This window comes from Dipteris shenzhenensis, chromosome 1 (genome assembly GCF_047967505.1).
Source record: "Dipteris shenzhenensis isolate YYH24624 ecotype China chromosome 1, Dip_SZ_1.0, whole genome shotgun sequence".
NCBI classification, from domain to species: domain Eukaryota; kingdom Viridiplantae; phylum Streptophyta; class Polypodiopsida; order Gleicheniales; family Dipteridaceae; genus Dipteris; species Dipteris shenzhenensis.
In genome coordinates, this window is record NC_141596.1 from 65,763,773 (window position 1) to 65,778,853 (window position 15,081).

Here is a 15,081-nt window from a genome sequence, read left to right on the forward strand (position 1 = left end):
TCTTTTGAGAAGTGAAATTAAGAGTTTTCATTTTCAAAAATTCTTTCTCCTAAACTTAGTCCAAATTTAAACATATTCCAATGCAACTACATGCAACTACACTCTAACTTGGACATAACCCCCCCCTCCCTTCTCTCTCTCTCTCTCTCTCTCAACTTTCTACCCTGTTTTCCATGCTGCACTTCTTGTGCAGGCCTTATGAATGATTTATGAGCATTCACCTTGTTTGTTTTATATCTATCCCCCATGACAAGAGGTCATTAGTAGGGTCAAAAATGGTATTCTTAGCCTTGGTTCAAACCAAGTGGACACAACGAGCTCAATGCTCCTTCAACTACTGTTGCTTGGGTTAAGACGAGGCGGAAGATTCCTTTGCGCATGGCTTCCTTCCAATAGCCAGTGCTTGGGCAAGGGGGGTTCTGTTAATGGAGATGTTCCACCTCATGAAACACCCATTTTGTGAGGATGGACTTTGCCTAGTTTGAACTAGGCTTTAAGGGGTAATGATATTGTGGGAATTTGGGAACATGGGAAAAAGTAATATTTCCCACCATTTCTAGACTTTCCTATGATGTGGACATCTTTGCATGTCATAAGGAGTAGGCCTTTACTCTTTTCCCACAAACACACCAAGGTCAAATCTTTGGGGGAAAATTAAAACCTTCCACATAGATGAATTTCCCACCGAATTCCCAAAAAAAACCCCCTTTGAGCAACAAAAACCCTCCCATGTAATAAGGCCTTCCAAGCCCTATAAAAGGATCCGCATTAGTATAACGCACACAATGTGGCGTGGATCTCTTTATGTAAGTCTCTCTCTCAAGTAAACCACTGGTCAACTAAACCACACTCTCTCACAAGTAAAACCAACAAGAATCATGGATCGTGGGAGAGAAGGCTGTGAGCTGGCGACAGCTTGTCTAGTACTCTGCCTCACACACTACACCCACGTATAAGCTGGATTGCACGCTTGAAGCTCTGGCTATGGTGATTTAGGGTTCCTCCCACCTCTCCCCTCTCCTTTCCCAAACCCTCTCCTTGTTGCCGTCCCCGTTTTCCCACTTCCTCTTCCCCATCTCATCCCCATCCCTTCGTATTGCTCGCTTCTTCTCCTTTTCGCGTACCTTTTCTCCAAGGCGGCAGCTTTGGCTCGGATTTGGCGAGCCGTATGCTGCCCTTTTTCATCCGGGAGAGTGGCCTTGAGAAGCGTTTCATCAATGGGGACAGGATGCTTATCGTCCTACAGGGACGATTAAGCCGGGTCCTCGCTTTGAAAGACGGGGCCCAAAAATTGTGCTGAAGAGAGCACGCGACTCCTGAACAATCTCTTTCTGACGGTCGAGCCCACGAAATTAGGATCGCATTGAATGCAGCAGCTTGAATTTGTGGCCAAGGAAGGCTTTTCAATTCATAATCAATAGCGGACTTTGAGGCTGGAATGCTGGAGTTGACTATGCTCGAAATCTTCAGAACGGGTGATGCCCCTGACCAGCGCTGCAACCGATGTATTCGGCATATTGACAATTGTGCTGGTAGTTCTGTGCTGCGGTGCCGGGGCATTGTGCTCGATATATGTGATTCTCTTCCACTACAAGGTTGGCGAAGATCGGCTACGTCCGTTACGTGACTTTGATTCGCCATGGGTTGTTCGGGTGGTTCTTATTTGCTTTTCTGTCCTGTGGAGCCTGGGTGAGTTGCTTCGTCTACCTTTGCTGAGGGAGACGAACGGGGCCCTTCACAGCCTGGATTGGAAGTTTCAGGCGAATTTTTGTAGACTTCACGTTGTCTGGTCCCTCGGAATCATGGAACCGGGGTTTTTCTTGACTGTCCTTTTTCTAGTCCGGGGCGCTGCCTTCTCCGCTGCACCTAGGAATCTGAATGGCAGAGTGTTGATGCTAATGGGTTTATTTTGCTTACCAATATTTACCCTGCAACTTCTTCTCGCAGTGACAAACCACTCTGGGAATCAAAGGGAATTTGGTGGATCTATTCCTTCTTACTTCACTAAACCCTTTGACGTCGTGTTAGACGATGCCAACACAAAACGGGCATTATGTACCTATCCCCTCTTCAGCGTATTACTGCTGGGGTTGTTTTCGTCCATTTTTATTTTCTATTTTTCACGGTTGGGAATGAAAATGCTTCATCATGTGATTAACAGGAAGCTCCAGATGCGGGTTTGTTGGTTGGTGCTGGCAGTGATAGTGCTCCTTCCCTTGCACGTTCTATTTTTGGGTTTCTCTGTGCGGATGAAACCGAGTGAGACCACCCATGAGGCTCTAATGTTTTTGGGATTTTTGACTCTGCTATTATGTGCGACTGGGGGAATGGGTGTATTGGTGCTGCTGCCTGTTGCAGATGCGCTAGCTGTTCACCGCTTTTTCAAAAAGAGATGGCAGTCTTCTAGCACCAGTCCTATTGAACCATTTGGCCGGTCCATATCTGCTGTTGTCAGTGATGATGATGAGTCCCCTTATCATGTGGCAAGATTAAGTCTTTTGGGAGCAGTTTCAAGCACTGGAACAGATGCTGGCACACCACGCAGGGATGTCACTCTTACCTTTGACCCTATGGCAAAAGATATTACCCTCAGACCTGGTGGATGGTTGGTTGATGTCTCTGATCCCTGAAAACTGCGTCTGCTGCTGGACATTTGACGCTTGCGTCGCCATGGAGGACGTAGGTGAAAGTTGTGCACTTTTGTAATTTATTCTGGATCACAATCTTTGTTCAAGTACACACATGATTCCTGCAATGCGAGAAATCCCTGACCAGGGGATTAAAACTGTACTAGTATAGACTCTTAAGAGATAATATGCATCATTTTTGAACCTGTGCAACCTTTGTATATTTGTGTCAGTATTAAATGTTGTAATGGGGACTTAGAATTTGTTTGTGCCCTCAATGTACGACGGCAGATTGTGGCTGTAATGTTTGGTCAATTATACTCCCAATTGCTTCTTGTCAGCTTTTTTCGAGATCACCAAAGGTTGAGGAATTCAGTTTCTGTTCTTTCAATAATTTTATTCGGGTGTGTATAGTAGCAGCTGGATATACACTCGTATACATGCATGTGCATGTGCCTGTGTATCGTAACAGCTGAATGTATGTGCACGTGGACATGCACATGGAGGTGCAGGCGTGCACACACATTATGTGCATGCATGTGTGTGTGCGCGTATAAAGGGATGGATGGACAGATAGATAGAATTACACACACACACTTTTTTTTGTGAAACTAATACACACACACACACACACACACACACACACACATACATGCACGCGTGGTTATATGCATGAAATGTATGGATGCACATGAATGTTCTTTTTGTGTGTGAAACATATGCATGTGTGTGTCTTTCTATCTATCCATTCAAACACTTATGCATGCATATTTACATTGATGTATGCATATCTATGTTGCGTTTTTAGAGGATGAGTTTGGGAATCTTCTTGGATTCATCTAGGTATATATATATAAGTAGCTATCTATGCATCCATACATGCTTGCTTGTGTGGGTGTGTACAGGGTGTGTACATACATACATACACATGTATGGGCAACATCTGTGTTAGATATACATATATACTATTCAGCAACTAAACAATCCCCAATTTCTGGGGCAATCTAACAGCTCACAGGCCAGCCAAAAGGCCAGCCACCTCAGCCAAACAAGTGGCCAGAAAGACCAGCTGGTCTGGCCGACCAGAACTGGCCGACCAGCTGGCCGACCAGCTGGCAGGCCCACCGACCAGCTGGCCGACCAGCTAGGTCTGGCCTATAAAGGCATCTGCCCCCACAGTCCTTTAGACAGGACAGGACCTGCAGCTGCTCCTCTTCTCCTCCAAGCTTTGCTGCAGCCCCGCCTGCTCCACTTCTACCTCTCCTCTTCTGCTCCTCTCTGCCTCCTGGCTGCTGCCTTCTCTCTGCCTCTCCTTCCTGCCTCCTGGCTGCTCCATCTTCTCCTCCAGATCTGCCCCAACTTCTCCTCGTCTGCTCCAGCTCTGTCCCTTCTGCTTCAGATCTGTCCCATCCTACTCCAGATCTGTCTCTTCTGCTCCTCTGCTCCAGATCTGTCCCCTCCTGCTCCAGATCTGCTCCTTATCTTGATCATCATCAAGCTACACGGAGGACTGCGTTATGCTCCCTCTGCTGCTATATTTCCTACTGTTTCTCTACATGGAATCATCTTTCTGATTCACCTCAGCCACGGTCCTTGAGACACGACAGCTTGAGGTTCTTGTATTCAGTTTTTCATATTACCGACAGGCACTATGTTTTCTGAGTTCCGTTCTTCGGTTGTGTCTGAGTATTGTCTATTTTTTGATCGCTCCATTGCAAACCCTATCGTTTCTCTATATATACTCTTCTTTGTATATCTATATCAGATATTGACATCTATGTCAAAATACACGTGTGCATGTGTACACATGCACAGACATGCATACACATCTTTCTATTCATGTGTGTGTATATACATTTGCTCATACGTATATGTATATACACACATGTTTGTAAATGTGTAGGAATGTCAGTATGTATCTATATATTTATATATGTTTTAATACATGTACGTGCAAACATCTACGTGCATGCGCATGTAGTTGCATGAATAAGTATGGATATATAGAGGTGTGTGTGTGTGGTTGAGAGAGAGAGTATGGTGGGTGCGGGGGTGTCTGTGCCTACATACGTTCATACATGCATCATATACACACATAGGGGGGGAGCGTGCGTATTTTCACTAAAAAAAAAGAGTGCGCGCGCATGCATGCAGATATATGAGCTTCTGTATGCAGAGATAGAGAGTGACATATAGGAGGATTCTGTAAGTTGTGAATAGAAGTGGCCACACGTAAGTTGTCCCTTCACTCTATCCAAATATCTAGTTTTGTGTATATGTTGTGTGGAGAGAGAGAGAGAGAGAGAGAGAGAGAGAGAGAGAGAGAGAGCATATGATAGTGGGTGGACGGGTGTGTACATACATACATATACCTCTGTGTGTGTTTGTACACTTCTGTATGCAGAGATAGAGAGTGATATAGAGGAGGATTGTAAGTACTGAACAGAAGTGGCCACAAGTAAGTCATCCCTTTCATGCCGCCGAAAGAACCAGTTTTGTGTGTGTTGTATGTGTGTGGGGGGCGTGTGGGGGGGGGTATAAAGAAAGTTCTTGGAGACAAATAAAACAACACTGAAGACTAATGATAGCTGAAGAAGAAATATATATCACCAAAGGAACTCAATACAAGAGAAGGTATGAGAGAGAAGCTTTGGAGGGAGCAAACATCAGTCCCCCAGGGAAGCCAACTGTAGTGGACTTCTGCACTAGCTCCATAAGTTGGAACTAAACCAGATCTGAGACAGCAAACTGATGGAAGGGTTGCTGCAGATCTGGAGCAAAAAGAATAATAGATGGAGCAGAAGTTGGGGCAGATCTGGAGCAGAAGTTGGGACAGATCTGGAGCAGAAGTAGGGGGCACATCTGAAGCAGAAGTAGGGGCAGATCTGGAGCAGAAGTAGGGGACAGATCTGAAGCAGAAATAGAGGCAGATCTGGAGCAGGAAGGAGGGGCAGATCTGGAGCAGGAAGGAGGCAGGAAGGAGATGCAGGAAAGGAGGCAGCCAGGAGGCAGGAAGAAGAGGCAGAGAGAAGGCAGGAAGGAAGCAGGAAGGAGGCAGGAGCTCAGGGTGTGCAGGGACCTCAGGAGCACAAGTGATGGTGGAGCACCTAGGCCCCCCCCCTTTAAATAGGGAAGGGCCAGTCGGTCAACCATCTGGTCGGCCCAGATCTGGCCGACCTGGCCAGTCTGGTCGGCCAGATTTTGACCGACCTGGTCAGTCTGGTCGGCCAGTTTTTGGTCTCCCGACGGAGATTCACCTGTGGCTTTTTACCTGTATTTTATCTGACCTTTGCGCCAGTTTGGCCTTTGATTATCCTGTCCTCTAGAGTTGGAGATTGCCTGGCTTAACAGGGGGGAGGCAGGTTATCTACTTTGGTATTTTTTCAAGGACAGGTTGCATGTACTGCAGGTCAATTTTAACTGTATTTTTTAAGTGATTTGGTAATTGAAGCAAATAGACAATGAGGACAATAATCTGAAGCTGCAGTTTCAAGATAGCATTCCTGCTTAGAGTGTATTTTTAGGGCTAGCACTGATGTAGATAGCTTGTGCCCCCGCTGCTGGACATAAGTGCTCTTGCTTCTCCTTTAGTGCTAGCCTTCGTCATGGCTGAGTTTGCCCTTCACCTCCGGAGTCCCGACAAAAACTCAGTACGAAGTGTATAAATGGATCTGGGTTGCTGCAGATCTGGAGCAAAAAGAACAGTAGATGGAGCAGAAGTTGGGGCAGATCTGGAGCAGAAGTTGGGACAGATCTGGAGCAGAAGTAGGGGGCACATCTGAAGCAGAAGTAGGGGCAGATCTGGAGCAGAAGTAGGGGACAGATCTGAAGCAGAAATAGAGGCAGATCTGGAGCAGAAGTAGGGGCAGAAGTAGGGGGCAGATCTGAAGCAGAAGTAGGGGCAGAAGTAGGGGACAGATCTGAAGGAAAAATAGAGGCAGATCTGGAGCAGGAAGGAGGGGCAGATCTGGAGCAGGAAGGAGAGGCAGAAAAGGAGGCAGCTAGGAGGCAGGAAGAAGAGGTAGAGAGGACGCAGGAAGGAAGCAGGAGCTCAGGGTGTGCAGGGACCTCAGGAGCACAAGTGATGGTGGAGCACCTAGGCCCCCCCCCTTTAAATAGGGAAGGGCCAGTCGGTCAACCAGCTGGTCGGTCAGTTGGTTGGCCCAGATTTGGCCGACCTGGCCAATCTGGTCGGCCAGATTTTGACTGACCTGGTCAGTCTGGTCGGCCAGAATGTGGCCAGTTTTGGCCTCCGATTCTAGGCTCTTCTGGGCCCTGGTTTTGACGAGGTTTTAACACAGTGTTTTGGTTTTGATTTTGTCTTGACGGAGATTCACGTGTGGCTTTTTACCTGTATTTTATCTGACCTTTGCGCTAGTTTGGCCTTTGATTATCCTGTCCTCTAGAGTTGGAGATTGCCTGGCTTAACACCCTCTCTCAATGTCCAATGTAGAAGGGAGAAGCAAAGAGTTGTTTCAGCGGTGATCGATCTTCTTCATCAGTTTAAAAAAAAAAAAAAAAGAGGGTTTTCATTTAGATGAAGATGCCTACAAAGTAGGTTTTCATCTTCACTAAATGCCCAAATGATGGTACAATCAGAAAGTACAAAAAAGTACTTTAAGGAGTGCCTCGCAGGGGATTTGTTTTCTTCCTTAAGCACAAGTACACAAAAACTGCTAAGTAGAAGGAGGCAGTATACCAATCCCAAGCCGTGGGCTGAGATGCTCAAGAGTAGGTCGGTTAACCGGCTTGGTAAGAATGTCAGCATGATTATCGACAGCTAGAACATATACTAATCGAATAGTACCTAATTCCACTTGCTCGTGAGTAAAATGAAAGTGTATACCAACATGTTTGGTGCGGTTGGAAAAAATGGGATTGCCGGCGAGAGCGATGGCACTTTTGTTGTCGACGTAGAGGATCGTTGGTTCAGTACAAGGAAAGTGTAGCTCTGCCAGAAACTGTCGGAGATATATGGCCTCTGTGGTACAATCATACAAGGCTTGGTATTCAGCTTCAGTAGAAGAGCGAGCAACAGTTTCTTGTTTACGGCTGGACCAAGAAACAGGTGCCGAGCCGAACGAGAAAATGTAGCCGCCATGAGAACGGCGATTGTCCGGGTCGCCAGCCCAGTCGGAATTAGTGTATCCCTATAGTGTTAGTCCTGGTCTGAAATGTAAACCATAAGAGGAAGTACCACGTATGAACCGCAAGATACGAATACATGCATGCCAATGAGTGAGCTTGGGTTCATTAAAGTACTGATTGAGAATGGAAACTGAGTAAGAAAGATCCGGACGGGTGTGAATGATCTAGAGTAGCTTGCCAACAACCTGACGATAGAGATGTTCATCAAAGGGAGGAGACTCCAAGTCTTTTGAGAGCTTGATTGTGGGATCCAAGGGAGTGGCAGTTAGCTTAGGCTCGTGGGAAATGATCTGATCAAGGAGTTGAAGAGCACATTTCTGTTGAGAAACAAAGATGCCACCAGAATGCTGAACAACTTCCATGCCTAAGAAATAGGAGAGAAGACCGAGATCGGTCATCTCGAATGTGATGCTGAGTTGAGTTTTAATGAATTGAACTGTGGTGGAGGTAGAGCCCAAAAGCAAAAGATCATCTACGTAAAGTAAGATTAAGGAGGCCCCCTCTGAAGATTGATGTATATATAAATTCGGATCAAAAGGAGTAGAATGAAACCCATTAGTTTGAGGAAGGTGTCTATTCGGTGGAACCACGACTGAGGTGCTTGTTTAAGCCCATAAAGAGCTTTGCGGAGACGGAATACCTTATTTCATGGCCAGGAGGAGAAAAACCATGTGGGGGAGCCACATAGACTTCCTCATCAAGGTAGCCATTGAGAAAGGCACTCTTGACATCCATTTGATAGATAGACCAGTTGTGATGAGCGGCTAGGGCGAGAAGAAGGCGAAAGGATGTTAATCGAGCAGTAGGTGCAAAGGTTTCCTCATAATCGATACCATGTTTTTGGCGAAATCCTTGCACTACTAAGCGAGCTTTGTACTCATCCAATGTTCCATCGGCTTTGAGTTTTGTTCGGAAGATCCACTTGGTTCCTATGATCTTTTTATGACTGGGTCGATCGACCAAAATCCATGTCTCATTGCGATCAATGCTCTTAAGCTCTTGTTCCATGGCACGATGCCACTCAGGATGTTGAACTGCTTCCTGCCAAGTGGCAGGTTCAGAATGTATGATATAGGCTGTGGTAAAAATGGAGGCGGTGGTAGTGGAAGAAGCTGTCTGGGTAGAGTATCGAGGACCGGGAGGAGGAAGTTCTAAGGGAATAATCTTGGAATCCTTCATAGTTTGTCGATACCAGCGTGGCAGCGGGTCGAGAGAAGAGGATCGAGGAGAAGCAATGGGTGGAGAGAAAGCAGTTTCGGGGGGAGAGAAAGAAGTTTCGGGTGGAGAGATTTCGGAGGGAATAGGAGTAGATACGTCATCAACAGAGAGAATAGAGGAATTTTTTAGAACATCTCTTTCATCGAAGACCACATCACGGCGAACCAAAACTTTGTTTGTGCGAGGATCAAATAAGCGATAAGCTTTGGCTTCCGCTGAGTAGCCAAGTAGAAGCAGAAGTTCAACACGAGGTTCTAGTTTACCGCGAGTATCATTGGGAGTATGAGTGTACGCACGGCATCCAAAGATGCGGAAATGAGAAATAGAGGGTCGGTAGCCATAGAAGACCTCAAAAGGCGTCATGTTCGGGATGGGCTGAGTAGGGCAACGATTAAGGAGATAGACAGAAGTATTCACAGCTTTTGGCCAGAGACGCTCAGGCAACTCGGCTGCAAAAAGCATGGAACAGGCCATGTTCATGACTGTGCGCTGTCTCCGTTCGACACGAGCATTTTGGGAGGGCGATTTGGGAGATGTAAGATGGTGTTGGATACCATGCTCGTGAAGGAAGTGAGTGAATTCATGGGAAATGAATTCACCACCATTATCACTACGAGCAATCCCAATAGACTTTCCCGTTTGGTCCATGACCAATCGAGCCCAAGTAGCAAAGAAGGAAAAAGTGTCAAATTTCTCTTTCATGAAGAACACCCATTGATATTGAGAGTAATCATCCACAATTAAGAAGAAATATTGTGAGCCATTCAATGAAGGAACATGAGATTTGCCACTAATATTGAGGTGGATTAGACGCAATATCTCACTGGCTCGAGAAGTGGAATGAGAAGGAAAAGGAGTTTGGCTTTGTTTGCCTAATTGGCATGGACGGCAAATATCTTTGGCTCACGATAATTTAGGTAGGCCATCAACCAGATGATCTCGAGACATTTCATATAAAGAGTCATAGGACAAATGTCCCAGACGATAATGCCATAATCGTTCTATGTCAGTTGGATCTTTCAGGGTAGCAAGACCATGAAGCCGATGAAACTCAGAGCCGGTATTGGAGGGAGTCTCAAGAAATTGAGTTATGAGGTGTACAGACCATGAGGTTGGGCTTCGCCCTGAGCTAAAAGGAGTCCCGATGTCTCATCTATGATTTCGACATGCATCTTTGTAAATAGCACCGTGCGACCAAGAAGGCAAAGTTGATGGATGGAAAGAAGATTGACCCCTAATTGGGAGACATAAAACACTTGATCCAATTGAGCAAGATTGGGGCCTTTGTCGGTATCAAATGTGATTCAACCAACACCATGAATAGTAGCAAGAGAGTTATTGCCACAACGGACTTCCTCTGTTGCCGGTTGGCGAGAAATGAAGAGATCATGATGAGGGGTCATATGATGAGTGGCTCCACTATCCACAATCCAAGGGGCTTTAGAGCCACATGGAAGAGTATGAAATGCTGATCCAGATATGGATGGGGAGGAGTCAAGCTCGGTGATATGGATCAAGGCTTGAGAAGTAAAGTCTAGAGAATCTCCAGTGGACCAGTCAGACAGGCCTTCGGGAGTTATAAAAGGAGGGGATGGGTGAAATGATTAGTGACATGGCCCTGCGGTCTCCAAAGACCAGCGTTAGGTGGAGGAGGACTACTCCTAGGGCGCCAACGAGGTGGCAGAGGAGTCGTGGTGGGGGGCTGTGGAAGAATGCCTTTGGCTTTGGAGCGACATTCATCATCAACATGCCCAACTTTCTGGCAATGCTGACAAAACCTATTCTTTTTGAGAAGGTTGTGCCAGGCGGGTTTAATACCAGAGGAGTTATTGGAGTTAGGAGTGGGAGAGGGCTTCCCGGAGCTGAGTTGATCTTTTTGAATCCCGGAGAGAAGAGCCCCCTCTGAAGCAGGAACACTATGTTTTTGGTGGACCTGAGAGTGAAGACGAGCATAACGCAAAAGTTGACATTCGAACTCATAAAAAGTAGGAAGAGAGGGTTGAGAAATGATTTGCTGCATAAAACTAAAATACTTGGGCGGGAGTTTGTTAAAAAAGAAAGTAACTTGGTCATCCTCGGATTTGGGAGGACCAGTTGTGGCAAATTCAGCAACTAACCGCCGGTAGTCTGCCAGTTTGACCTTGAGATCATCGTCAGCAGTGATCTGGAATTGCTGGAGATCGTGGTCAAGATTGATGCGACGAGTACGATCTCGAGCTACATAGCGGTCAGTGAGATGTGCCCATCGCTCAGAGGCAAGGTCAAAATGCTGTAATTGAGAGTGAAATTCAGGCAAAAGACCTTGCATGATTTTGACAATGGCAGTGGCATTATGATGTCGCCACGAGCGAACTACCTGATAAGGATAAACATGAGGATCAGGTTGCGGTTCAGTACCTTGAACGAGTTCCCATAGGTCTTGAGAATCAAGCACATGGCGCATGAGATTTGACCATGTGGTATAATTAGACCCGTTAAAACGAGTCATATCAGTAAAAGCATGTTTGGCTGTTGTAGAGACAGGGCGAGAGGAAGGCTGTTGTAGAGACAGGGCGAGAGGAAGAAAGGGAATGATAGGAAGAAGCAACCGGTGGAGGCATGAGAGAATTCAGAACAGGAGCGGAGTGAGAAGAAGGGAGGAGAGGCGGCACCACCAGAGGAACAAAAGGATGCAGAGAAGGTCTTGAGGGGGAGGGATAAACATGAGAGGCGGGATATGACATGAGAGGGGAAAAAGGAGCAGCGGGAGAGAGAGAGAGGGAAATAAACTATAGGAGTCCAGTGGCATGGGAGAAGATGGAGGATGAGAAGCCATTGGAGGAAAGATGGCAGCGGAAGATATGAGAGGGATGGGAGGGAAGGAAGAATGAGAACCGAAAGCAAACTCATTGTCTGACGCATTTCTCCTTTCTCGTCTACGAGTGTTCACAGGCATGTATGAATCTGTGTCCTCGTGATTACTCGTTCCTATGCCTTGCATAACAGATGGAGTTGCACCAAGGGAATAGGGCAACATACCTTGCACTGATTCTTGTGGGATAGGCACTGTCGAATAACCCAATGTTCTCATGCCAGCGTGTCCTCTTTCGTCAGGGTATACTTGTTCTTCGTCGGCACCGAACTTGAGATGTTGCTCTGCTTGTTCTGAGTTAAATAGAGGTCCTTGTTGACGTATCGGAGAAAAACGTGGAGAAGTAGAAGCACGAGGTGTGCGGGTACTTGCTTCAAGTTCCTTCCATTTCTGAAATTCAGCAAATTCTTTTAAGAGTTTGGAGAGGTATTCATCACCTTCAATCCTTGTAGTCTCTCTCTCGACATATGACGAGGGTGGTGGTTGAATAGAGGTCGATTCAGGCTGAGATCGCTTCGGGGAAGAAGGAGAAGACATCTTCAGTTGATGATCTATCTTCCAAGCTTTCCAGATCAAGGCTCAGGTGTCGATAGGCACACCTTGCTCTGATACCATATAAAGAAAGTTCTTGGAGACAAATAGCAGAAGTTGGGACAGATCTGGAGCAGAAGTAGGGGGCAGATCTGAAGTAGAAGTAGGGGCAGATCTGGAGCAGAAGTAGGGGACAGATCTGAAGCAGAAATAGAGGCAGATCTGGAGCAGGAAGGAGGGGCAGATCTGGAGCAGGAAGGAGAGGCAGAAAAGGAGGCAAGAAGAAGAGGCAGAGAGGAGGCAGGAAGGAGGCAAGAGCTCAGGGTGTGCAGGGACCTCAGGAGCACAAGTGATGGTGGAGCACCTAGGCCCCCCCCTTAAATTAGGGAAGGGCCAGTCGGTCAACCAGCTGGTTGGCCAGCTGGTCGGCCCAGATCTGGCCGACCTGGCTAGTCTGGTCGGATTTTGACCGACCTGGTCAGTCTGGTCGGCCAGAATGTGGCCAGTTTTGGCCTCCGATTCTGGGCTCTTCTGGGGCCTGTTTTTGACGAGGTTTTAACACAGTGTTTTGGTTTTGATTTTCGTCCTGACGGAGATTCACCTGTGGCTTTTTACCTGTATTTTATCTGACCTTTGCACCAGTTTGGCCTTTGATTATCCTGTCCTCTAGAGTTGGAGATTGCCTGGCTTAACCGGGGGGATCTGGGTTGCTGCAGATCTGGAGCAAAAAGAACAGTAGATGGAGCAGAAGTTGGGGCAGATCTGGAGCAGAAGTTGGGACAGATCTGGAGCAGAAGTAGGGGGCACATCTGAAGCAGAAGTAGGGGCAGATCTGGAGCAGAAGTAGGGGACAGATCTGAAGCAGAAATAGAGGCAGATCTGGAGCAGGAAGGAGGGGCAGATCTGGAGCAGGAAGGAGGCAGGAAGGAGATGCAGGAAAGGAGGCAGCCAGGAGGCAGGAAGAAGAGGCAGAGAGAAGGCAGGAAGGAAGCAGGAAGGAGGCAGGAGCTCAGGGTGTGCAGGGACCTCAGGAGCACAAGTGATGGTGGAGCACCTAGGCCCCCCCCCTTTAAATAGGGAAGGGCCAGTCGGTCAACCATCTGGTCGGCCCAGATCTGGCCGACCTGGCCAGTCTGGTCGGCCAGATTTTGACCGACCTGGTCAGTCTGGTCGGCCAGTTTTTGGTCTCCCGACGGAGATTCACCTGTGGCTTTTTACCTGTATTTTATCTGACCTTTGCGCCAGTTTGGCCTTTGATTATCCTGTCCTCTAGAGTTGGAGATTGCCTGGCTTAACAGGGGGGAGGCAGGTTATCTACTTTGGTATTTTTTCAAGGACAGGTTGCATGTACTGCAGGTCAATTTTAACTGTATTTTTTAAGTGATTTGGTAATTGAAGCAAATAGACAATGAGGACAATAATCTGAAGCTGCAGTTTCAAGATAGCATTCCTGCTTAGAGTGTATTTTTAGGGCTAGCACTGATGTAGATAGCTTGTGCCCCCGCTGCTGGACATAAGTGCTCTTGCTTCTCCTTTAGTGCTAGCCTTCGTCATGGCTGAGTTTGCCCTTCACCTCCGGAGTCCCGACAAAAACTCAGTACGAAGTGTATAAATGGATGCTCAAGTATGTGTGGGTGTGTGGATTCATATGTGTGAGAGCATATTTGTATACTATGGTCTACACCCACTGTTGGGCGCTGATGACGTCAGAATGGGGATGTCATAGTAGCTAGTCCTTGCTATGCGTGATGGAGTTTATGGTTTTCAATCTTATGAGTGACTAGCATAAGATTGAAACTGCACTATGTTGTGTTTTTAGAGGATGAGTTTGGGAATGTTCTTGGATTCATCTAGGTATAAGTGCTCTTGCTTTTAAACTTTTTATGTTGTACCCCTTGCCATGATAATACATGATGTGTGGAAGCCATGGCAGCTGCTGCCAATCATGGACAGTCACAACAAAATGCGTTTCTTTTTCTTTGGGAAAGAAACGTTTCGAACCATTTCTAACCGTTTCTATCCCAAAGAAATGTGGCCAAGGGTAGTATTACTTGAAATTCTACATGTTAAGCATCATTTGAACATGCCATATATATGCGGGACATATTTTAGACATTTTTGGCACTATAGAGTACAACCAGGTGTCTCAAAACTTTTGGTTTTTTTTTGAAAAGTTTTGAAACGTTTCACGTTTGTACGTTTCGAAACATTACTGGTGACTGATCATGAATGTAAAGTGTGTAAACTCTCTGAAAGTCAACAGTATGGTTCTTGTTTTTGAAATAATGTAGGAGGTCAACATGATTACTACCTAATGCTCAGTAAATTGTCTGTAAACATAAAGTCGCAATATTTGTCATACAATTGGCCTTAGTTTGTCTGGTAAAGCTGTATAGCAGCAGCTGGCTTTGTTCTTTCTCTTCATGGCTCTATATTCCGTCCATCTGTACTGAGCATGTCCAGTGCAAATTCTGTTCCTGCTTGCTGCAGTCTTTAACTTATAGAAAAGATAGCACTTTTTTGCATGTCTGACAAATGGGTCTCAGTATTGTTATCAGCATTAGATTGGGATTTACATCCTTTGCCTTTGATTGGAGAGAGTCTGTGTAATCTAGGGATTATTCATGTTTCACATGGCTTTATTGCAGTCCAGAATTTTCACACTAGCATGCTAAGTATAGTAGTAGAATTGCTAAAGTAGCCCAG

The 15,081-nt window shown here is 46.3% G+C and overlaps 1 protein-coding gene across 1 annotated transcript; it reads left to right on the top strand.

Moving 5' to 3' along the window:
* Positions 1 to 857: 857 nt before the first annotated feature.
* Positions 858 to 2,831, top strand: LOC147906230 (uncharacterized). Its single transcript, XM_087377271.1, has one exon. The coding sequence runs from the start codon at positions 1,479 to 1,481 to the stop codon at positions 2,628 to 2,630; it is 1,152 nt and encodes a 383-aa protein (XP_087233397.1). The 5' UTR covers positions 858 to 1,478; the 3' UTR covers positions 2,631 to 2,831.
* Positions 2,832 to 15,081: the final 12,250 nt, after the last annotated feature.

Coding starts and splice junctions, on each gene's coding strand:
- LOC147906230 (XM_087377271.1), top strand. CDS start 1,479: ATGCCCCTGACCAGCGCTGCAACCGATGTATTCGGCATATTGACAATT.